The sequence below is a fragment of the Patagioenas fasciata genome, chromosome 13, assembly GCF_037038585.1.
Source record: "Patagioenas fasciata isolate bPatFas1 chromosome 13, bPatFas1.hap1, whole genome shotgun sequence".
Taxonomy (NCBI): Eukaryota; Metazoa; Chordata; class Aves; order Columbiformes; family Columbidae; genus Patagioenas; species Patagioenas fasciata.
The window spans coordinates 19,331,219-19,357,200 of NC_092532.1; the positions used below are offsets into that span (position 1 = coordinate 19,331,219).

A 25,982-nucleotide genomic window follows, 5' to 3' on the forward strand; every position below is an offset into this window, starting at 1 on the left:
ATCCCTGCTTTCAGGAGGCAAAGATACCTGCGTGGTGCTGCCCTCCTTTGAATAAACGGGAGGCTTCGACTCCACCCTGAGCCGGCAGCCTGCTATCAGCTAAAGGAACGTCAGCCAAAGCTCACACAGCATGAGAAACGAAGTTTACTGTGTACATGTGAACTAGGCATTTATATTCATTCATAGGTGATTTGTAATTGTCCAATTTAGCAATCAGTAGATGTATGCAAACAGTTTGGTGTTTTGTTGACTTGCTGATGTATATGGTAATATGAACCTGAATCTGGTATTCGTTTGCATTCCTTGATTCCCTGGGAGTTGCACTGGCACCATTCAGTGAAGCCCCAGGAAGGGAGAGCATAAAGATACTCTGTGGTGTCCAGGAGCCGTACAGGGTCTCTGGCCCACCTTGATCCTTCCCTTGCCCTGGTTCCACACAGGAAACCTCTTCTGTTCTCATCTTGGCACAGTTCCTTTCATCTTCAGGCTAATTTAGCTGGGCTGTTCACCAGTGATCTGGGGGAATGAAAGCACTGGCACCCAGTTGCACAGGGGGTCGAGTAGCCTGGGTTCTACAGGGTCTCTGTTAGCAGCCAACAGAAAGAAACAAGGGGTGTAGCCACCTTGTGCCCCCCGATCCCCTCATTCTCTGTGAGGGACCAAGCTCTTGGGAAGCAGTTGCTGGTAGCGCTGTGGAAGCAGCATACCCTGACATCATGTTTTCCTGAGACAGCCAGTCTCCGATGCTCTACCCACGTAAAAAGAAGGTGACCTCAACTAAAGACTGACAGACCTTTGCCTGGGGGAGAGTTTTCTGGGGGAGAGTTTTCCTACCACTTTGCTCTGCGAGGGTTTTTTTAATTTTCCTTTGAAGCAAAGGTCACAGAACAGGTCATCCATCCTCAGTGCCATCACGTGGCACATACAAGACAACCAAGCGATCAGGCCCAGTCAGCACGGGTTTGAGAAAGACAGGTCCTGTCTGACCAACCGGATCTCCTTCTATGACAAGGTGACCCACTTAGTGGATGAGGGAAAGGCTGTGGATGTTGTGTACCTAGACTTCAGTAAAACCTTCGACACTCTCTCCCAAGCGTTCTCCTGGAGAAACTGGCTGCTCATGGCTTGGACAGGCAAAATTTTTACTGGGTAAAGAACTGGTTGGATGGCAGAACCCAAAGATTTGTGGTGAATGGAGCCAAATCCAGTTGACAGCTGGTCACAAGTGGTGTTGCACGGGGCTCAGTATTGGGGCCAGTTCTGTTTAACCTCTTTATCAATGATCTGGATGAGGGGATTGAGCACTCCCTCAGTAAATTTGCAGATGACACCAAGTTGGGTGAGAGTGTTGATCTGCAGGAGGGCAGGACTGCCATATAGAGGGATCTGGACCAGCTGGATCGTTGGGCTGAGGCCAGTTGTATGAGGTTTAATAAGGCCAAGTGCCAGGTCCTGCATGTGGGTCACAACAACCCCAGGCAGCGCTACAGGCTCGGGGAAGAGTGGCTGGAAAGTGCCTGGGGGAAAAGGATTTGGGGTTGTTGGTCAACAGCAGCTGAACATGAGCCAGCGTGTGCCCAGGTGGCCAAAAAGGCCAACAGCATCCTGGCTTGTATCAGAAATAGAGTGGCCAGCAGGACTAGAGAAGCGATCGACCCCCTTTACTCAGGAGGTTGTAGCATGGAGGGTGCTGGTCTCTTCTCCCAAGTAACAAGTGATAGGACAAGAGGAAATGGCCTCAGGTTACGCTAGGGAAGGTTCAGATTGGACATCAGGAAAGATGTCTTCATGGAAATGGTTGTCAGGCAGTGGAACAGGCTGCCCATGGAAGTAGTGGAGTCACTATCCCTGAAAGCATTTAAAAGACATATAGATGAGGTGCTTAGGGACACGGTTTAGTGCCAGAGTTAGTGCCTGATGATCTTGAGGGTCTCTTCCAACCAAAATGATTCTATGATTCTACTATTAGGGAAAGATCCAGTTCGAGATGGACCAAAGGCAATCCCCTGAGTTTCTGCCTAAGAATTACATCATACCCTTAGATTATTATCTTATCAATGCCATTCTCCACAGAGTTGTCAGCAGACAAGGGAGAGGATGCCATGTCCGCAGACCTTATGAGTGACCAAACAGCCACGTGCTGTCAGACACAATCCCGAGTGCAGCCCGGCTCTTTGTCTTTCTTGGACTGATCCACTATCATAATATCAAATTACTCACAGTAAAAATGCTCGACCGCCAGGCTTCCAGGCAGTGAATAAAAAAGCAGACCTACAAAGCACTGCTTTCAGTGCCACTCCTGGCAAAAGATTTAAATAAACCTTTCCCATCATATTGGTTCGCAGTAACTTTCACACTGCTTGGGAGCAGGGGGGAACTAATCCTACTTCTGTGTTTGTAAATAAAATATTAGCTGCCTGAAAATTTTGCTATAATATTTGAATATTTCCTACAAACATATTTGGATTATTTTTACCTAAAACTGTAAACCTCCTTTGCCTACAAGACTTGTTTTAATGAGGCAACACCCTATCCTACCCAATGCTAATACTCCCCCACCTCACAATTCATAGGAGTACTCTAGTGATTAATGAATGTCTTTGAACTGGAAAGTGCTATCTGAGTGCTAATTATTATCCACGTATACACACACTGCTGCTGCTTTCAAGGGCAGAGCATTCACATTCCATGGTAATGGGAAAGCTTAGAAAAACATATACTGATATCTAGGAGTTTGATCCACCACAAAAATGTAAAAAGGAAGAATAAATTAAAAGTTAGATGTTTCAATTCATTATTGCACGTTCTAGTGAACCGCTCTCCATCTGTTTAATAAGTTCAGGGCAGCTGAAAATGGAGTTTAGATTGGAAGCTGCTTGCAAACTTATCTTCGTGCACTCTCAAGTAATACTAATAAGAATTATAAAAATGTGCTATTGCCCATTGTGAGGAGCACAGTTAAAGTGACTGCGAATCCTAAGCGTAAGCCTATGGATTTGTCCATATTCTGCCTCCCAGATGATGGCTCCCTGCATGGATCAATCCAAAGCTCCCACATACAGCATCCCTCTCCCTCACAGGTCTGAGGAAGCATTGCCTGAAGTAACTGCTAGCTGATGCTCCACTAAGGTTTTTTTGTAGGTTTTTACTCTCATTCATCTTTAAAACGACGATTTGAGTGCAAACGATGTTTTCAAATGTTTCCTTAATGAGGATCTGTGGTTTATGTTTTTCAGTGGCTCTAACTGCTCTCACAGCTCCTCTGCTCCTGTCACTCCCCGACCAGCCTGGGAGGGCTCGGGGTGCACATGCTCCGCATGTATAAAACAGCCATTCCCATTCACGTCGCTCTCCTAGGACACGTTAATTACAGTCAACTGATTGAAAAAATAATTACAGGCAAATAGGGAGTGGAAAAGCCTAGAACCATAATTTAAAGATGTCTGAAGTTAGTGTTTTGTTGAGAGGTAATAATTTTGTCAAGAAGAACAAGGTTCTCTTTCTTTTTCCTTCTTGGACTCCTATATTCTCTCCTTGCAAAGATGTGCAGTAGCAACAGGCAATAAGCAGCAGCCTTTCTCTACAGTTATGCAAGTATACGTAGCCTTTTCTTATTTTAATATAGACTTTCATCTAGCTTTTTTTACTGTTGCATCTTGAGGTGTCTTGAAGACACTGCAGTGTTTACCTAAAGGGTGTGATCCTGAACACTCTTGTCCTACTGCAGCGTTTACCTAAAAGGTGTGATCCTGAACGCTCTTGTCCTATAGGATGTGGAATAATGTTAACATTATAACTGTTAAAAACTGCTGCTGTAGCATTCCTTACACTAATTAACAACTGGCAAGGGATCTTCTTTCTTGATGGTTCCTCTACTTCAAACAAAAACATCTCAACAAAAGAAAACCAGGGAAAAGGGTTCAGCATTTTAAACTAATAATAATTGTTTTAGAAACCCATATTTGCTCAACGGTATAATTCATTCAAATATGACCTTAAAACTCAGCGTTAGGCAAATATAAAACCCTTGTTATTTGAGAGTGGATGTTTTCACGCTGCTCTCTCTCAATTTACAACCAGCGTGGTGCTGGGGGCCCCTGGTGCTGTGCCCCGTCACCACCGCTCTGCACAACCATGGGCCAGACTCGCACCTCGCGCCGCTCCTGTGAAGCCGGGGTAGCAGCGTCCTCCTCCCCATGGGCGTGCAGAGCGCGTAAACGGGTTGCAAAAAGGAAATGTTTATATCAGGGAACGAAATAAAATTGTTAGAAAGCTCTGACTGGACGATTTTACAAAACAATGGTCTGATCTGGGTGTCGTACCAGCCTTGTCATAGGTGGATTTGGTTCTAAGAACCCAATTACGCCAAGTCGCTCAGTGTTTAGGGCCAACAAATTCTAGAGTGACCTAGAGACAGGGTGGTTCGTGTTCCCTAATTGCTTATAATAGCAGTGTTTGGAACTGTAACACAACTGCTTTGAAGGCTAATTCTCCTTCTCTAATCTGACTCCTCTAGGGCTTTAGAGTTAGCATTTGATGCCTAAAAATATATATATAATAAATATATGTGCAAAACGTCCATCCATACTACATACACATGTACACAACAGGCACTTGCACAGGGACCCGTAAGGATTTCGCTTTGCCAGTGCTGAAAAACTTAGTGAGATTTTCTTTTATTTTTACTTTTAAAGGGGTGAGAAAGGTTTAAGGGAAAAAATAATAAGAATACACAGTTACTGTCTGCCATAATTTTAACAGGAAATAAAGCTGAATTCACCTATGTACAGAGAGAACATGGCACTCTGCTTTCATTTAAGATACAAGCATCCACCAGTGTTCCTGGCCTGGAGTTCTGCTGCTTTGCACACTGAATAAACATAGTTGCCATTAAATAACTTTATCAATCAGAGTCACAGAAATTACTCCATCAGAACTGCGTAACTAGCGTTCTTCTTTTGGTGCATTTTAGGAATTTAGAATACCAGTACGCTGCAGAAAATTAAAAACCTGCTATGAAAACCATGGAAAGCAAACAAGCTGTCCCTCGCACCAAATATTCCAGGCACATTGAGAACAAATCTTTAAAGACTTTTCCTGGCATAACTACTTTGAATCATCATCCTTTCACAAACCATCCTCCCCGCAAACTAATGTTACACAGTCTTTCGGTACTTAAAGCCTCCTTTGTAAACAAAGACCACCTTCAAAAACCTTCCTTTAGACCAGGTCACATTTACAATTAGAAACGTGAGAAAATCAAAGTGATTGCCACCCCTGTTGCTGATCTCCAGCCTGAGCCCTTGTGTTCAACACTTTGCTGATAGGAAATCCAGTTATAGTTTTGGGAACCAGTTCCACTACTCTAATGGACCTTTTCTCATGTTACTGAGAAACACGGGACCAGCGTAGCTATGTGGCAAAAGCGTTTATTTAATTACGAAGCCAAGTAGCATCGCTAATGGTTTTCCTCTCCAATTCTTGCTTTTTGATGTGTTCAGTTAGTATCTTACCCGAATGGACACTGGTTCCAGTGGGACTATACACAGGCTTAAAGCAAAGTTTTTGCCTCAGGGCTGTGCTCAGGACGAGGTTTAGCATGACACACAGTGCACACCTGGGACTGGGGCTGCTGCCGTCTCGCTGAGCCCACACGTACCAGCAAGTGTCGGAGCGGCTGGGAGAATCCACAGAACCAAGGCCAGGAGCCCGCCGGGAGGTCCTGGGGAGGAGCAGCAGCGTCCATCGCTCCCACAGACACAGCCGCTCGCTGCCCGCACCCTCGCTCCTCAGCTTTCCTGCGAGCCAGGAAAAGGGGACCCAAGCACCGGGACAGGGATTTCCCTCAGAAATCAGTGCACCTGCAGAGCTTTTCCAACGCGTGGCACGGTGGCCTGTGGTGCGGGGTTTCAGCTGGAATATTGTTATCAAGGGTGAAGCAGGCAGCTGGCACTTGTTCGGCCTTCTCCCCATGTTCGACATGCAATGTGCATCTTGAGTGATCATTTCCCCCACATTATCTCACTTTATGGCTTTCACATTGTCTAACCAGTGAAAAATAGAAAGTGACACATGCTTCACTTGAAACAAGTAAGCTATTAATAGGGTTTTCTGTGCAAACTGCAGCCATGGCAGGACCGTTTTTCCCAAACTGCACTTTCTAATGATATTCAACTTTTCAACACGCTAAAACAGTAATATACAATTAAAAACGAAGTGATGGGGCAGGAATTGACTGGATGATTGCATTTAACTGTACCAAAGAAATACCAGAGAAATCAGTTATTTGATCTAAACAAGGACTTGAATCTACTAACCTGCCTGGAAAAAATAAATGTTCTATATTTTAAGCTGTAGTGGTTTGGTTTTTTTACCTCTTGTAGATGTGTTACACCAGACTTCCCGATGAGAGGATGAGACTATGAGTGAAGAGCATCCTGGAAATCGCATGCAGTGCTTTTCCTGGGTTGGAACCGGATTGATCCGAGAACAATAATTATGAGGCTGACATGTATGTTCTCCTTCATCTTGCTGTTTGGAGCAGCTGGGCTCGTTGTCTTCATTCACCTGCAGGATCCAGAAGAAATAGTTCATCAGCAGACACCAGGTAAGCGTTCCTATTTCTATTTGACTCACTCGCTCTTTAACGTTTAATATCTTATAGTTATAACTTAACATGTTATAGGTATTTCACAGAGGTTGCCTCAACAAAGGTATGTATTTTTTTTTAATAAAGGCTATTTTGAAATTAATTAAGAAAAAAGAGGAGTTTGCTTAAAAAACAGTTCCAAGAACCAATTAACTGGTTATGCAGGAATCCTTGCCAAGGTACACAGGGTCCAGCTGGATGGACTTAGTTTTCTGCTAAAGTTGAGACCAACTTCTGTTACCAGATATACCACTGTAAATATGAAAATTAGAAATGTTGCCAAAAGTTCAGTTCCTGCAAATATACGCCTGTGAATTCCCCTTTGTGTGATGCAATATTCAGCGTGTCATGAGGACGCAAAATAAGAAATAACTTCCATTCACACACGTGCCATCTTCCTATACTATTAACTTTAAACCATGTAGAGCCACAAAGACTACATCAATGTGATAACCAGAAAACTGCGGGCGGAACATTGGTTTCCTTTGAAACGAGGGCTACACAAGAAGTACAAAAAGGCACAAGATCTCTTCATTTATTTAGTCTCCTTCTCTTTGACGAAGGCTGTAATAAAGGCTGGTTTAAAGCTTAAACAAATGCCAGTGTGGTTACTCCAGCTCATAATAATGCCCCTGTGCACTGTGGTTTGGTCACTGTGTTTGCTCTTATATGCGCTGAAGTTCTCCTTTGACTAAATAAGTGCTTTATAAAAAGTCCGTTTGATTGACATCTTCATTGTACAGTGAACATGATCATGTATGTTTAAAAATATTATTAACATTTTTGAAGGAGCTGAACCCTAACACAGAGAATTCTTAAATCATTAGATTAAGTGCTGATTTCTGTGTCCAGGTTTATTAAGTGCTCATTTCCATGTCACTAAACAATGTGTACTTTAATATGTTTATAATTTAGTCCGACCGCACACCAATTTTGAAAGCAGACACGCAGCTGAATCTATAGAAATAATGAATCATCACTGCAAAGCAGAGACGAGCCAGTCCCTTCAGTGCTTTTGCAATTTATTTTGGTGTACTTGGATGCTAAAGAGCTTACAGATTAAAACTGGTGGTACTGGCCACATTCGACCAAAATTGGCCAGTAGATTGGGGGTGAGGAGAAAGACATATGGAAAGCAAATGCTCTAATGCATCTCAGAATCTGTAACTTTACATTGAAAGGTTACTTCTTTGCTCCTGAAAGTGAAAGAATTTCTAGTGCTGTCTCAAAACCAGTGCAATTTCTTCTCCATTTTTAATTTTCCCTCATCTTGACCTGTCGTACCTGCTCCCTCTGCCACAAACCTCTTGAACGCTGACTGCTGATTGTAGCACACTGGCAGGTGATTTTTGAGAGGGACGTAACGATAGAAGGGGACACTCAGCCACGTTCAAATTAAAGCAAGCGTGAACAGAGATCCTACCCCACAGGGGAACTCACTCCCTAATATCCTGGATTGCTGTGGGCAGGGCTAAAACACGAACATCCCAATGATGCCGTTACTGCCAAAGGTGTGTGAATCAATTGTTTGATTCTCTCATTCAGTTACTATTTATGATAATAGGAACCAGACTGTACCCTTGAGTAAAAGGTGCTCGATACAATTACTCTTATTTCTGTTTGGCTGATTTTCGTGTGTGTTAAGTGCTTTTGGCTCCCAGTGGAGTCGGAAACTCCGCACATCCCCTGCTTCTGACAATGATACCAGCTATCACTAAAACATATTAGGTGGCTTAACAAACACAGGAAAAAATATCCATTGATTTCATTACAGAGAGAGGTAGGCATATTTCAACACTAGACAGTCTCCTGTGCAAATCTGTCAATCACAAGTGACATTTTTGGCAAGCTGAGCAGTATCCTCCCCTACCCCTGTGTTTCTCCTTACGAGAACCTGTTTCTAATGGAGATCCGATATTGCTGTAATTTGCTTGCCTGATTGCTCCCTCAATAGAATTGAACAAGTGCATGTGTCATTAATCTACTTAGGACAACAGCTTCTGCATGGCAAAGTTTTATTGGATTAGTCTTTGCGTTTGTATTTCCCATGCAGTTATTATGTAGCAAAATGTGTTTGCCAGGTGCTGGAATCTCATCAGGAGAGCTGGACTAAAGTTCAGTAACATTTATTTTCCACTGAAAAGCAGCAGAGGAGAATTATGCGTTGTCCAGAAAGGTGTTTTTCATGGTTAGTACACTCAGTCATCTTTAATTTAAAACAGTACAACTTATGAAACAACATTAATAAAAATACTTCGGTACTTTAGTTTTATCGGTCTGTTCCGGAAATTGTTCCTGATTGTTTTAGTCCTAGCAAGCACGATGGTGAGACCTTGATGTACTACTTAAACCAGTATAAAATCCACAGTCATAAAACTTTAAGTAATGCTTACATTACTTTCACTGAGTAAAGTACTCCTGACAGTAGCTGTTTGTGTTGATTTGTTGCTATTCATTTATTCTTTCCCTGTGCTTCACACTGCTACCTAATTGTGATGCTGTACTGAGAAAGCAATATCAAAGTAATTTTCCACAACATTAGTTACAATTTTCTTCTGATCTTTCGAGTGAAACAATCCCATCCTGTTGGCTTCTGTGAGCATATAAACCTTGATTACATTTATCTGTTGGAAACCAATGCTTACAAAGTACATGTGCCTGGGATCGTGGCTGTAGAGCCTTTTTGCTGATTGACAAACATGCTGTCCGTGTAGTTTTATTTATATAATGCACATCGCTCTAAGCAGATGTATTTAAGACAGGCATTTAGGGTGGGCAAAACAGATTTTCCAAGCCAATACATTAAATTCAGTAGATATTCCTGTGGTCATTAAAGAGTGAGTTACAACAGTCGTTTTCTCACCGTCTGTGAAGAGTACTATTGCTATGGAAAACGCAGGGCAAAGCAGGGGTGTGGGTTGAGAAGTGGTATGAATGAGAGTCATACACCATACAGAAATGTAATGCTCTTCTAATCATTCTCCCTGCATAACTACATAAAACTTGGCTTCTGCAATAGTCATGCCATTATTCTTAAGCAGACACAGTAATGGATTTGTTTTGGGTAAGTCAAGCACACACACAAGAAAAAGTTAATACATATATCCCCATCCTGATGACGACCCTTCAATGTATAAATCTGTCTGTGACAGCGTATTAAACATGCAAAACTTCTCAGTAACTATATGTGCAGCCACTCCAGCGCTGTGTCTGTGCTGGAAGCAGCAGCCCGCTGGTCGGTAGAGGCTTCTTCAGCACGCTGGCTCTGCAGCTCCCTCGGGGTTGATGGTGGAGGAGCTGATAGCGCTAACGAGCACCCCTGCAGCCCTGGCCATGGCAGGGTATGAGATCCCTGACAGCACGGACAGCCTGGATTCGGGAGAGCTGCCCTGGGGTGACACCAGAGAGAGCAACTTGGACAAACAATGCCAGGAAGCGAGAGCAGAGCCCAGGGGCTGCAGCCCATCCTGGCAGCTCTCCAGGGCATCTCCATGAATGTGGGCAGGGCAGGTCAGGAATGCCAGACCACTGCCTCCCACGTGCACCAGGAACACGGTATCTATAGCTGTACTACAGTACCTGTAGCTGTACTTAAGACCATGTGTTCTAAGGACTTTAGTCAGAAGAGAAGGGATATTCTGAAATGGTATCTACTTTTCTAATGGGAGATTTTGCTAAATAAAAACCAGGGGAAGTATTGATGTTTCTATCCACCTATATTCAGGTAGCGAATTTCCCTCCATATGGTAAATAACTCTGTGGGACAAAAAAATATTCACAAAGCTGTATGTTTTCAGTTGGAACTGTAGGATGAATATATATGGATACACGCTCCTCTGGGAGCTGGTAAAAGGTGGAAAATACATCTCGAAGGATGCATGTTGTGAGAGCTCCAAAAGAGTGAAAACAGAAAGTAGAATGGAGATGGCTTCGTACTCTGACTGTATCGGAATTTTAAAGTCAAGTTTGAACATAACCAAGCCTGAAACTCATCTGAGATTCTGCAGTGATTGCTGTCTTTACCTCACCTACCAGGTCCTAACATAATACTGTCATCTTCTTTATTTTCTGCTTTACTACGGGTGTGATGGGGAGGAGCGGGAGGCAGGAGAGGGACAGTCTGAAGGGCTAGCATGCAAGTGCTATTGCAAACCTGACAGCACAAGGCAGCCACAGTGCAGAAATAGCCTTAGAGCAAATACCAATATTATAGCTATACTGAAATGTTCTTAATTACTTATTCAGATCACATACACCTTGTTTCTCACAAATTACAGTCCTGTGCATGTCTCCATGTTCACTGTACATTTCCATAATACTATTCTAGTGCACAACGTACCACTTTTTGTCACGCTGGAAACTTTTTATAAATACAACCGAAAATGAACTAGCATGGATATATAATTTCAGAAGTAATTTTCCTACCATTTGCAACTTCTCTTAATAAACTGGAAGCCATTTAATCTGCTTCTCAACTAACAGCATCAGCAGAAATGATGAACAAAAGAATGTGGTGACTGAAGCAGAGGCAAGTGGGCTCATCGACAGGCTTTTCAAGGAAGAGTAGCAGCTTCCACCCACTCAAGAGTGGATGAACCTTCTGCATTCGCATCCTCTGAGTCTTCTTCAGCTGAACTTCCCCCAGCAAAGAACTTCCCTGCATGCAGACTGTTTCTCAACAGACTGCAGTTATTGGGATAAAAAGGAAAAGATCTATTACCTTGTCTGCCGAGGCCAGGCACTTAGAAGGGCAATGTGGTCTTATGATATTCCCTTTTCTGTTGCTTGAAATGGTTGTGGTTTAGACTGACTGTGAATGTGAACCTGGTTATTTTTTACATTGGAAAAAAGCGCTGGCAATGACTTCATCAGTCGACTACTTATAAGAGGATCAAACGCTGTCCAGTGCAACCCTCTTCAAAAGAAATGCAGCCTAGTGCTGAAAGCAATTGTGTATAAGCTGTTTTATCACAAATAATATACAGAGGTTGTCTCCTACAACAATTTTTCCCTGCTTTCATAACTATGCCATATCCTTGGCAGTCTTATGAAAAATGCAGCATTTATTTATGACATGGTATTGAGAGTGCACCACCTCTTTTTTTATTTTCATTTTTTTTACAGTTTCTGTTAACATGCTTTAGCAGTTAGAAAGTCAGTACTTTTTCCAGCCTAAAGCCCATAAAAGCCAATACAGCTCTTAAGCTATAGCCTGAGTCACCCCCAAATAGGGGAACTAATCAAAGGGGGAGGAACTTGTGGATTGAGAGAAACACAGTTTCTTAAAATAACGCTAATATACAACCAATAATACTATATATAAAATTCAAACAGAGTATAGAATAAAAGATACTCAATGCAATTCCTCACGACCTCTGTCCACATCGAGCAGCCGGTCCCAAACAGCCGGTCCCAGAGAGAAGAGAGAAAAAGGCAGAAAGGTCCAGAGGCCTCTGCAAAGCAGCAGGACAGCAAAAGGCCAAACTGAAGACAGTCCCAAACAGAACTGCCCCAAACAGGTCTCTGTCCCGACTCCGAGCTGCCCCAAGACCGGTCACAAGATCCCAACTCTCCTTAAATATGAAGCATGATGCGAATGGGATGGAACATTCTTACTGATCAGTGTGGACATCAGCCAAGGGCTGCCCCATCTGTGCCCCCCTTCCCAGCTGCCTCGCACCTGTGGGCAGAGCTCAGAGGCATTTGGTCTCAGACCAGAGTAATTAAAAACACTACTGCTGTCCCAGGGTGTTGCCTTCTTGTTCTCAAACTAAATCAAAAAATGACTTCGCTACAAAAAATTAAGGTTTCTGACTGCACAAAGAAAATTAACTCGCTTTCAGTCAAAGCAGCACAGTATCACAGCCCAGCATTTACAGGACCAGTATGTCCTGTTGACCATGAGCAAGTGCTTCACAGAGTTGGAGCACTTCACTGTTACACTGGGGAACTGGCACCCAAAGCTGTTGTGATTTGTTCCTGTCCTGTCCTGCTGCCCATAGATTGTGCTATATTGTGTTAAATCAGGCAATTCACCTGATAAATGTTTCCCTTTCCTATTACCACAGGGGTTCTCTGCAGGGAATTCAAGGTACCCAAGGACTGCAAGAGCCCAAAACAAAAATGAAAGGCTGAAGCATATAACTGAGATTATCACAAAATGTAGTGCATTCCTGGCAGCAGTTATAATCCCACCACAGTGGTGCGCACACACATCCGATGACTGCGCTCAGATCCACTGCCCATTTATTTGATGGCATAAAGTCCGTGCCACCTAATCCCAAATATATTCAGCAGCATAAAACCAGAGTGATGCAGTGCTAAATCACTCACATAGTGCAGCTTCCACTTCCACAAATTTCCTTATCCTCTCTTCTTCTGTGACTGTGTCTTTGCAGATACTGACCGGTTTAAAAAAAAGGCTTGATATTTCTTCTAAAGCCTACTTTTAAAAACTGTCAGAGGTTGACACTTCTTTGTTGTGTCTGGCAAAATAAAAAGTGACCTGCCATCTCGGAGCTGCATTCGCTTATGGTGCTTGGCAACGCATGCCAGGCAAAGCTCAGCCGCACTGCGATACGTCAGAAGATGCTCGGAGTGGCAGCTTTATGAACGTGTATTCCTGGGGAACAAGCCTGGATGCTTCTCAGATGCAAAAGTTGATGAGCGGACTTTCATTTCACCTCAAAACATTTATTCTAAATATAAGGCTATATTGAATTTTTCATAGAAAATATGTCAGTGCTAGAAAGCTTCCTTCCGTATGTCAGCTATCATTCAGTTTACTTGATTTTTAGAACTTGATACCACATTGAGAAGCTTAAGCAAGTTTAAAATATTTTCTGGATTTTCTAAAGTTGATACCATTTTAAACATGTTTTATAATATATGTTTCCATTTCTCAAAGTTATTAACCTTCCTTTCAAAGTTTAAACAGAACTTCCTCTCTCCAGCAATATCATCCTTTTTCATTTAGTAAACATTAATTTTCCTTTCATGATTCTACTGGAGCTTGAAATTAAAGGTGTCTTTCTTCTCTATTATGGCTTGTTTGGTGTAGCAGCATCAAAACTGCCAGTTAACTACTGCTTTAGCAGCAGTCACGAGAACATAAAAAGCCAAATAACTGATCTTGTACAGGCCCTACACATGAACAACTTCCTATGAACATAATTACAATTTTATCCAAATGAGTAATCTATTTTTGAAAGTAACTGACCACTTTTGGATCTGTCAGCACTTGACATACTCAAGGTGATTAACTGATTTTAGTCTTGTCCTGCACAGGTCCTGTCCTACAAGATGCCAGTTCATAGCATCAGTGCAGAAAAGTACTTCGATATCAACTAAGCATCTCTACTTTTAGCTCTGCTCCACTGCCTGGCAGTCAGAATATTCTACATCTTGTAAAATTAAGCCCCATCTTTGTCCCTTTTTGGTCTCAGCCACTTCAGGAGACCTATGTGGTGATAAAGGGGAACACCGCTCCGGCGAGGAGCCGCTTCTGCACGTCAGGGCAATTCAGACGCGCTCTTTCCCTCTTCTTTCACAATCACTGCCCACAGAAATTGAGTCTTTTGGGGCTTCTCTTCCTGCCTTTTAGTTGGAAACCACACGTTTTCTCATAAAGCTCTTTGTAGGGACTGGATGTCTGATGTGCTTTTTGTAGCGTGTTAGCCAAGCGATCAGTGCTTACAGGCTTCAGGTATCCCTCAATGATGAAAGAGAAACATGCTGTGCCACTGCGTATGTACGCGCGTACATGAGAGAGGTTACATGGGCTGGGACGAATCGAGTCTCCTTATGGAGCAGTGGGACCTGAGCAGCCTCGGGAAGGAGAAAGAAAGCAGTTTGTGAAATTCTTCATCCTTAAGATGGAGCCTGTGCTCCAGTGCCCTGTTCCTTCTCCATTCTAATTCATTTACCTTTCTCCTTCCATTTGGCATAGAGCTTGGCAGTGCTGAGCTTTCTGTAATGATGGCACAGATAATACTTGGGACAAACAAAGGTATATTTGGTTCGGAATTATTTTAGGCTTGAATCCACAGGAAAGATGGCCTGCACCTGCTGCAGCTGGAGTGGCTGACATGGGAGCGGGGGAGATACACAAACACTTATTCTTGTGGCCAGGAGGACAGAAAGCACAAGCCTGAGCAGAGAAAACTGGTCATCTGCCCAGCGGCTGTTTGAGAGGGGTGGGAGGGAAGATTCCTTTTCTCAAGCTGTAGATAGTGCACAGTGGCCAAGATTTCAGTTTCCAGCTTGTTGCATTTTTCTTTCTTGACTTGTTTGACTTGACTTTATTCGTTAATAAAGTTCTGCACAGCTTAATGCCCATAAGTCAAACCACAGGAGAAATTATAGACAGCAATCACTGCTACACAGTGTGAACTGAATTCAGTTTTAATTGGGTCCTCCTAATTGTGCATGCAGCTGCTAGGAAAAACATGATGCCGCTCATCTCACAGAAGAAAACAAATTCCTCCGACTATTCCATTGTAAACAAATAAAAACGTGTGTATTCAAACAGTCACAAAAGTAAATGTATACACCTGCAGGTAGATGCCATTAATTTTATGCCACAGCTAAGCAATTCTGTACTCATTGAGACTTTAATGTCGTTCACTCTAATTGTTTCAAATTCATCCCAGAGACTTGGGTGAAAACTTAAGCAAGGCTGGGATACCATTCACATGCCCAAAACAAACATCAGCACCTCGGCCACCAAGTTCACTTAGATATTGTGGACAGCTGAGATTAATAGTGGAAACCAATCAACAAATCTTTTTAGAAGCTCTTAAACTGAAACCTGCCCCTCCATTCAATTAGCTCAAGAGATGTTATTACCTTGTAAACAGGAGGCATCCTTAAGTCACTACCTAATTAAAATTCCAATTATTCTACATTTATGAGCTGCTCATTCTCATGCTATCGGAGGGAATTAAGTTACTCAAGAATCTACAATGCCAGGTATTGTTTAACACCTATATATTGATGATGTGTTCGGTGCTGCGTGTTAAACCAGCCATGTCCCTGCCTGTTCCAGTAGCAGATCTCACCAGTAACTGCACAATGCTTCTTGGGAAGATTTATATTTTGTAGGAGAAAAAAGCCTGACAAACCATTATAACAACAGCAATACTAAAGAAAAGCATGTAAATGGGAGAGGAATGAAGAATGGTAGGAAAGGAGGTCTGAGAAACTAAAGTTGAGATGGCTTCCTTTTCTGTTCTTCACATTTAAAGTTATTTAACGAAAGGAGCTCTGTGGGGTTTAGTAGAAAAAGATCCAGAGAGATTAGTTCTGCTAGATACTTAAAACATTTTTAAATGGAAAATAAAAAATATATATATTATTAAAACCAAAATGTTTAATTAAGTTAGAATGTAATAGAAAATTTACTGCAGTTTTATAATTCACGGTAATAGACAATGGGCCCAAAATCAGCGTGACTGAAGTTCCCAGGGGTGCTAAAATGGAGAAAAGGCAAGTAGTAAGGAAAATGAATATTTACTATGGTAAATATACGGTAATTAACGTAGAAAAAACTTTAAATTTTAAAAAGCACTAAATATTCCTAACAAACAGTAATGATCTAATTATATTATACTTCCATACACAAATCTTTGAGATATAACACATTCTTAATGTCTACACATTTGCACACCATATTTCTCCTCTTGCTTGTTTCCAGAGATCAAATTATATATTCAATATATTCTGATTGTTCTCTGCCTTTTCCTCTAAAGGCACTGGCTTCACTTCTTAATTGAGACCCAGTGGAGATAAGTTCACCACAACATAATTTAATGAACTGTGGAAGAGTTACCTTTTGCTGCATGAAGTATCAGGCTGCATGACAGAGTATTTCCTAGGTGATATTTCAGTAGATAATAATTAACTAAGACTACCCACACAGAAATGCAGCCCTTTCCTCTTCCGAAATTGGACAGTGCATGAAGCCAGTTAATAAACCAAGGACACAGTTCCTCAAAGGAATTCAGTGACACGATTTCTTTCCTCCATGAAATCACAGATTCAAAATCACAGACCTACAGTACGCAAGCGTGTATTTTACTCTATTCCCCTTCATCTTCAAAGGCTGAGTTGTACTTGATTTACCCTTCACATTAGGCTTGGATGTGCCATCACCACAGTCCCTCTAAGTGTGAAGAGGCTTTTCCTTTTCAGTCTGAGGAGGTGAGCAGAGGAGCTCCCACACTCACAGCTGTCATCGTGACGCCTCCTGCCCCCTTTACTTTGGGGCTTTGGGGAGAAACTTGTGCAGCATCGGCCTCACTGTATTGGTTGGTTATTTGCTTATATTGCTGTGTAGGGCACAAAACTGACTTTCAAATGTCTCCCCTGAGGCAGCCTGGGGAGCAGGACCGAGCCTCCCTCCCCTTCCCTCCTCACCGCCTCATCCGAGCGGCTTCCAGCCCCGTCCCTCCCTCGCACAGCAAAGCCATCCTTCTGGCCATTGATCTTTGTATACTTTTCTTGCAATTTAATGATAATTAGATTTCAAATTCCCCAAATTAGGGAGTGTGACTCAAATGCTGGTTCCTACTGAGTTCAGAAGAGTGCGTTATTTATAGGCATTTTTACAGCATTCAGCCACTTTGATTACAGCCCTCCACACCACCACTAATAGATAGGCATTTGATGATAATGAAAGATGTTTCACAAAGAACTGCTGAGACAGCATTTCGAGTATCGTGAATATTTTAATATTCATTAATTAAACGTTTCTGAGTTTCTGTCCTTTTAGCAACCAAACATTGATGGTGTAAAATCATTCCAGAGAAGGCCCAGCTGTTAATATTCCAAGAGAAACCCTATTTGCTGTGAGAGCAGCTCTAATTAGCAAGACAAACTACATTCTTGTAGTCCTTTAGAGGAATCAGAAGCAAGCACAGCAATGCTGGTCTTGATAGTGGCAAAATATTCACCATCTCCTGTGTCAGTGGAGAAGGTGCCCTGGGGGGGAGTTACCTTGGGAAAAGGCCGTTCTGTTTCCTGGCTTTGACTCTCCTTCCTAAACAGAGTGCTCATTAGATCTGTTGCACGTAACAACGCATTTTCTTCGCCTAGTTGCCTGAATCTGTCTCTGTTTCTTTTATCTAGCAAGCTGAAACGTTCTTTGGCAGGAATTTCACAAGGCAGATTTCTTAATGCACAGCTGTGTTTGGGCTGCTGTGTCCATCTCCCACAGCTGCAGGGAAATGGACCCCAGGTGTGGGCAGCCAAGCAGGTGTTCTGGACAAATTCACAAGTCACTCCTCTGATAATGTTCCTGTCACAAGGAGGAGAAAATTGGTATTGACTAATAAATACAGACTTCACAGTGAAAGCAAACTCACTGCTAAACACCAGATTGCAGCCCTGGGGTAGGAATGACCATTGACTCCTGTTAGGGCTGCTGCTGCAGATGAAAACCAGTGTTCCATGGCCAGCTGAAAAGCAACATGGTCTGATAGTCTTGTGGGCAGGAGGCATCACAGCATCCCATAGCTGCTCCACGCTGTCCCGTAGCTATGCCACAGCGTCCCATAGCTGTACCACAGCAAACAGCACAGCATTCACGTTGCTGTGACATTTTGCCCTGGGCGGCACATGCTGCACCTGACATGAAGCCAGTGAAAGCCTCTCCAGCCAAAGCCACCGAGGGGTGGTGGACAGGTTGGGTAGAAAACACATCAGAAAAACAGACAGGAACAGCTCTACGCTACCTTTTCAAGCTTTGTTCCATGCTATTTTAATTTACGGAGCTAAAACATCACCTCTCCCTCACCAGCAGGCCTGGGTAGTGCCCAGTGAGCTCACTGAAGGGAGCTGATGGATTCAGCTGGTTCCTTTTCTCCACAACAGGTTTAATAATTGTACAGTTCTCTGGGCAAGATCAGGTCCTAAAGACGACAGGGGTTTTATCCCTCAGCATAGGAGTGATAAAAGCAGCGGGAAGTCTCCCCATCCTCCCAGTGGTGTCAGCGTCAAATATAACTTAAGAAGACAGCCAACACCAGCAGGATTCTCAGTGGTGGTGAAGGTTCTTTAAATTGAATCTGTCTTGTAGTTTATTTGTACTAAGGAGAAAACAACTTTTCTAGTTTTTTTTCTTTGCATTCCCTGGACTTAATACATTGCTGTTTGGTTTTTTCCAAAATGAATGCTCAAACGCTATTGAAACATTTTGCAGTCAGTATCTTACCCAGCAAGGCTGTATCATGACTTCAGTGTGTAAATGCCAAATCGCTTGTGTCACTGGCTGGCCCTGATAAATCAGAGTTTAAAACAAATACCACTCAAGCTTATCTACCCATATTACTACTTATATTCAATCAATACCCTGGGGCAGTGCCATCTGATAGTGCTCTTGTAGTCCAAGGGAAGCTTTCTCACCCCTCCCACTGGACAGCTAGTGAACGTTTTGCCAAAAATGATCTTTCCAAACAAATATATTTGAAATCTAAACTTTGCAAAATTTTGTTTCTTGGAAAAAAAAAAGAAAGAAAAAGAAAGGTTAAAACACATCCCAAAACAGGAAAAAAACAAACCAAAAACATTCTCTTCCCAACTTGTTTTAGTTTAGCTACCAGTTCAAAATGATGACCTAGTCTAGTTAAATGACATTTCAAGGAAAAGCAAGTATTTATAAAGTAAATGCTCACTGTCTTTTAAACACAGCATTAAATACCACCTGCTCTCCTGCTGTGCCAAGCTCTCCTCTCTGTTTCCCACAATGCGAGAGCAATTAATGGGGGGCCCTACCTGATAGGAGATGAGAGATGTAAAAAATGTGATTTCTTTTTAATTAGAGAATTTTATTACGGTAAAGATATTATCCCTTCCTCAAGCATTATAGGCCTAAACAAAGTAGTTCCCATCAAAGAACGTTGTTTGGGTATTTTTTTCCCCTAAAACAAGCATAGCAAAGGACCCACCCAAACCGCAGCAACCACAAATCATATTGCAGGATAACCCGCCAACCCCTGCACCTTCCACCACTGCCTGTGTTCAAAAGCTGAACACACCAAACCAGCACACGCACATATGTGAAAAACTAATGAACTCCAACATACAACCTCAAAATGTTTATCCAGAGCTTAATAGAGAAGCTCAGTGCCCGTGGCTGAAATGTGCATTTCCTAAGATACATATCCATTAAAATTCTCTGCACCTTTCTGTCAACACAGCATTTTGCAAAAATGAACCATTGAGACTACAGTTTAATCTGATATAAAATCAAATGATCCGTGTTAACAAGACAATTAAATAACTGTCAGAAACTAAAGAAAAAATTATCAGAAATTCATGAGATATAACCTGGTTTTGAATAATGTGAAAGCATAACTACACAGCATGCGAACTGCAAGTTGTTGCTGTGATTAGAATAATATGTGTGGTAAATTAGATACCAATTTTATTATGAAAAAAGTCTAGCTCAGGTGATTCAACAAAGAAAGTAAACCTGCAAATTACATGCTGTTTATGTTGGCCTATTTAAAACTGCTGGAGAATGCATTACAGAGAGGTTAGCATTTGGAAAGGTTATTTGAAGGCAGTAAAACTTAAAATTATGACAGCTGCCCTTCTGCTGGACATGGCAAACAAAACGATGCACTATATATGTTACCATGGAGGTTTGGGAGATACTGTTTCCCACAACAAAACACTACCATGCGATGAGTACAAACCATGGGAATTAAACCTTACACTTAAAATTCAACAGCTTCTAGCTAGTAATATTGTGTACCTACAGTGTGAAAAGGCAGCATAGGGATTGCTCCCCAGCACGATTTCATTCTAGAGCCAATGCGTAAAGTCTGGTACAGCTCCCTCATAGGTACCTCCGTCAACTTTTGCAAAACCAGCCCAGCCGTGGGATGCTCAGAAACACAGTGGAGCTGACCTGTGAGCACCCCTGGCATCCCCGTCTCTGCTGCTCCACAACCGCTTCAGTGCAGTAGATGTCAATAAGCCAGGGTGGTCTGTAGACCCCTGGAAGTTCATGGATTGCTTTTAAGGTAACGAAAAGGTCCAAAATAATGCTAAGGAAAGCAAGCTTACACCTAGCAGACCTCAATACAAAGAGGTTCGTATGTCCACAGAACAATTTTGAGGCTCACAGAGTTAATGAAGGTCGGAAGTAATGTTTTAAGGGTATAATTGCCAGAAATGCACCTAAAGCTACACATTTGGTTTGAACTACAAAACAGAAATGATCTCTCCAAAAGGAGATTGAAGCAAAAAACACACTATGTGTGTAATATTAGGAGTGCTCTCCACCAGATACAAATAACCATACAGCTGAAGAGGTGCATTATCTCACCGGGCCAGTGCAGTAGCAAGGTCAGCAGAAAATGTGCCTGCACTTAATGCCCCTGTTTGCAAACTCGCTCAGCTTCAACGAGAAAAAAATCCAGCACCGTACTTCTTCAGAAGCCACACGGTATTTGTTTTGTCTTTATTCGAGTAACTTTAGAGGATGACTCTTCATGTAGCTCTTCTGTTCCCCTCCCTGTGGTTACCCGCACTGCTTGTCTGTCAGCCCAGAGCGAGCAGTGCTGTGTGCAGTTCCACGGGGCACACACAGAGAAGCAGCATGTTAGATACACTCCACATTTAACCCCCCTTGCAAAGGTAAATCTTTCCGATCTTTTACTCTAATATTTAGAGAGCGAAAGATATATTTTGGGAATAACCAAGGCTTCAGAATCACCAGTTCGGTTTAAAATGCGACTTCCCCAAAAAAGGATGCAGAAGCAACGCCCGTGCCTCTGCTCCCGCTGATGGCGACCTCGGCCTTTAAGCTGCAGCTCGGTTTAGCACCGGCCCTCTGCCCAGACAACAGTGCAAGCTCTGCCGGAGGGGAGCGTGGCTGGACAGGAACAGCACCCAGCAATACTCTAGGAACATTAGAGCCTTCCCAATTCAACACCCAAAAGCACCAGTGGTCAGTCTCAGCAGGTTCCAACGACACCTCTGCTTCCAGCCTTTGGTGCGTTGGGCACACAGATCTTTCCAGGATTGCTTCATCCACCCATGCACATAAACAGCTAATTTGCTGAATGATTATGTTCACTGCTAACGCAGGTGAAGACTTATGTGCACAAGTGTTTTAAAAATAGCTTTAGAAAACCTGATTCAAAGACCATTGAAGTCACCAGGAACTTTTACACTGACTTGCTTTGGATTGTGTCCCAAGTACTTATCAGTTCCTTCAGCCCCTTTGCTTCAATAGAGTTGAACTCTGCTGACTAAAGATGATACTCTGCCTTTTTCTTATTGCTGGTTAAAATTCATATTCACAGTGCAGCACTTTGAATCAGTGGTTTTCCCCAGATGCTTCTGATGCTTATCCTCCTTTGTTAAAGAGAATGCTGCTTCATATAACAGAACTGGTCGCCTCTATTCAAACTCTGCCATGCTACAAAGAATGATGTTGTCAGACAGACTGATCTTTCTCCAATAGCTTTTGCAGCACTTTTGTTATAAAGATGTTAAAGATAACATGGAAAAGAAAAGGAACAGATTTAGAGTCTTGGGATAACAAAATACAAAGCATGACAAAGAATCATAATACTGATACTCGTAATTGAAAGAGCTACTGCAAAAGTGTATCCTGGGCTTCAGGGAAGAATAAGGGAAATAAGAACAATGTAGGCTAAAAAAAAATATATATATATTTGAGAAAAAGGACAACTAAAATTTTTGAAGGATTGTTAATTGTTTTGTCTCATTGTTGTAACTGAGATTCATTTGTGGTACAGCACACTTTCAAGTGTCTGAACCCCCAGTTCGCAATTAAGTTAATCCAGGGACTATGAAGTACAATAAAAGATCGGAAATACCATGGTATATCATAGGAACGGAGATTCACAGCCGTTATTCTAGCTCTGTGAGATAGAAATTATAATGTACAGATTTTAAAATGCATTGATATTGAGAGTTCTCAGCAACCTTACACTAATTTCACCTCAGGGTGCAGCCTTTAAGGCCAAATTCTACTTGCATGGTCAAGGTTTGTATGTAGACTGTTAGGTGGCATTTTCCAAAGTAACAACAACAACAAAAGATCTCAATCTCCCACCATTAAACTGCTAAGTCTACAAGTTGCAGACTTAAGCTAGTGCTAAATAATAGGTAAGGGTTCAAACACTGAAGAGTAGAAAGCCACGTAAAGAAGAGCTAGTTAAATATACAGGGGACAAAGTACAAGATTTATTATGCAAACTACATATGCCCAAAGGCAGCTTATGCAAGAGTGGAAGGGATTCTTCTAAAGACACCACCATCCTTCATGGAAATTGTTCTGTGCTCCAACTAAACAGGAAGTACAGGTTGCCCTTAACTCATCTTACTTTGGTTAGATGTCATATTTCTTGGAGTTATCCCTTTCCCTGTTAGAAAGACTAAAACCAACCGAACAAGACAGTAGCTGCTGTTACATAAAACCTGTGTTTCCTCATTGCTGGGTAGTTGGGGTGATGGGCTGGATCACGGCTGAATGCACCCCAGTGTGCAACCAGGCGCTGGGCCTTCGCTCCTGCGATGTTTCTCTCTCTGCTACGCCTAATGAACGAGTTTAAAAGGATCAAAGCACCAAGTGGATAATGTACCTGGGGGGCTCTCTCCAAGTATCTTTTTGCTTGCTTTCTACCTTCATAAAAAAGTTTAAAATGCAGCAGAGAGAGAAACTGGTAGTGACACTTCAGACCTTGCTGGCTTTCCTACATTACCGCAAGCTGTAAAAAGCCACTCCGCACGGCACAGAAAAGTATTTATGCCAATTAAAAGGGCTGGAGTAATAATTTTGAAGTAGCAGATGTCTAACTTGTCATTTTTAAGTGAAGTCTTCTAACGCAATTTCTATATTTTCTGGAATTTTTGCACAAAGTATTGTAGCCTGCAGAAGCCTTATAATTAAACACATATCATAGTGAATAGAGTGAGGATTAGGTGATCTTATTCCTGTAATAGGATTTGCCTGCTAATTGTCACTGAAATGACAGCAGTCTCTGTTAGTAGGAGCATAAGAATTGCCGTAGTAATTCAGATCAGCAGCCCGTCTATCCTTTAAAATATTCTGTCTTTAGCAATGGATAGTATGATAAGATTTAGAGGAAAATGCAAGGTAGCCTGCTGCAGAAAACTGTTCTCAAGTAACGTTACTTCAATACTCTCATTAGCACTCATATTACTTACAGAGCTCCTTTTACTCTGGCAAAGAAATGCAATCTTTTTAATTTCTCTTCATAAAATTGTCTCTCCGTGACTCCTCAACAATCTCTTAATTCAGAACTCATACAGCATGATGCCTCTCCTTGTTCTTCATTTGAATTTGCTTGCAGCATCACAGTCATACCCAGAGCAGCTCACGGTCATTGCATAGTTAGGACTTCAGGGAGGGAAAGGCCAGAAGCTGGTGGGTTCAAACATGGTGGTGCAAAAAGTGAGATGCATAGAGAAGACACTTTCCTACAGTGTGTTGTTGAGATAATTGAGCTTTGAGATCAGTTCAAGAAACCTCAGAAATCACAACCACAGTGGTGGAAACAGCAACTGAATGCAGTAGTAACTCCTACTGACTAGGGGAGAACCACCCAAGGCAGGGCTCTCAAGAAGGATGTGAGCTACAGTAGCTTCCCTGGACATAGCAGTAGCAAGGGATCCAGAAGGATCAAAGAACCACCTCTGCTGCACCAGCACGGTCCTGCCCCGTCACCCTGCAATGGACACTGAGGAGGAACAGGAGTGGAGGTGGGTGGTGAGGGAAGAGCAGCGCTCGGAACATTTGTCTCATCAAAGCTCAAAACCATGTCTGCCTCTGGGCCGGCTTACAGATCAGTCAGGGCCTGACTTCACTTGTAAGCTGGGGATCTGGAAATCTTGTTTCTTTATACTCACAAAACCAAGTGATCTTTCAGAAAACTCAAACCACGACTTTTCTGTTATTGTTTCTACATCAAGAAAAGAAAAACAAGCTCTGAAAGCAATACGCTGCAATATCAGGCAATTATATCGCAATACACTCAAGCTCTTTCAAATAATTAGTTAGTCAAACATCTGCTGTAAATTAATATTGGGCTAAATTTGTCTCTTGGGTAATTCAATGGACTTCAGTACCATTAGGTAAGGGATGGTCTGTTCCAGCACTTTTACTGTCTGTGGATATTTTGCTCCGGTTTAGAGCTTCTTCCTTGCATTGCTATAGCTTGAAATCCTCTCGCACTGCAGTTGCTATTTACCAGCTTGTGCTGATGCATCCACTTTTTCTGGCTTAACTCAAGAAAATTCAAAATGCACACACTGCCAAGGAAATGAATTTATTCAATAAGCCCTGCAATGTCAACTCTTACTAATTCCGTAATACTGGAATAAACAAAGTCAGAAATTATGCTTGGCTTTCTAGCCATTAATAAAGCCTTACAAATCTGTAAGGACTCATAAATCTCACTGTACAAAAACTGATATTAAGGCGAATCTTAACTCGGAAAATTCACATTGCATTTCAACCAAACACCAAATGAAGCTAATATGTATTGACTGCATTAACAATTCATAAATGCACAGAAAAGAAATAAACAGTCTCTACAGTGTTGCAATGTCTTTGAGGCATTGATTAAACCCTGTAGATGCTGGTCTGTCACTTCAGCAGCTATTCAATAAGTCCGGTGTTTGTCCATCAATGTCTTTTGTCATTGGTCTGGCTGTCCTGCTCCTGCTCAGGTTGGCAGCGATTTCAAAAAATGAACTGTCACCATGGGATAATCAATTAATCAGGCATGAATTGCTTGACCGAGTCTTTTAATGAATGTTAACATGTAAACACTTGTCAGGCACTTTGCAGACCAGAGGGTTTGTGTGGTTATATTTGTGTCAAAGCCCCTAAGCACAGACCTATCTCATTGTGTTAATAATACACATCGCTTACAAGTATTTCTTTAAAATATATTAGCTACAACCATAATGATGTTATTGATTTTATAATATTTTCCTTTTCTATGGAAAGTGAGCTGAATCTTTATAGGGAGAGGTTGGTACCTACAGAGGGAGGTGAGGCCGTGTTGTCTCATGCCCTGGTGTGAAAGGTCAATGCGTTTTCATGAGCCGTTACCTCCTCTCACGCACAAGAGCAATTTATATCCAAACCCTACGATCACAATACTACTTAACACCCCACAATTCTATTTCTGTTTCAGTTATAAGCCTCATTGTTAGCGATTACATTTGTCAAATTAATAGTAAAACTATGCAGCGGTTCTCTGTGAAGATGTACATTTTAATTACTTTGTATAATGCAGTGGTTTAAACCACTTTGGCTGTTATT

The 25,982-nt window shown here is 42.1% G+C and overlaps 1 protein-coding gene across 2 annotated transcripts in view; it reads left to right on the forward strand.

Annotated features, from left to right (window-relative positions):
* CHST8 (carbohydrate sulfotransferase 8) overlaps nucleotides 1–25,982 on the forward strand; it is a 165,145-nt gene that overhangs the window by 39,554 nt on the left and 99,609 nt on the right. For both annotated transcript variants that reach the window (XM_065848038.2, XM_065848037.2), the window contains exon 2: nucleotides 6,384–6,607. In XM_065848038.2, coding sequence (XP_065704110.1) covers nucleotides 6,499–6,607 — 109 coding nt within the window. In that variant the 5' untranslated portion in view covers nucleotides 6,384–6,498. The remainder of the gene's footprint in view (nucleotides 1–6,383; nucleotides 6,608–25,982) is intronic.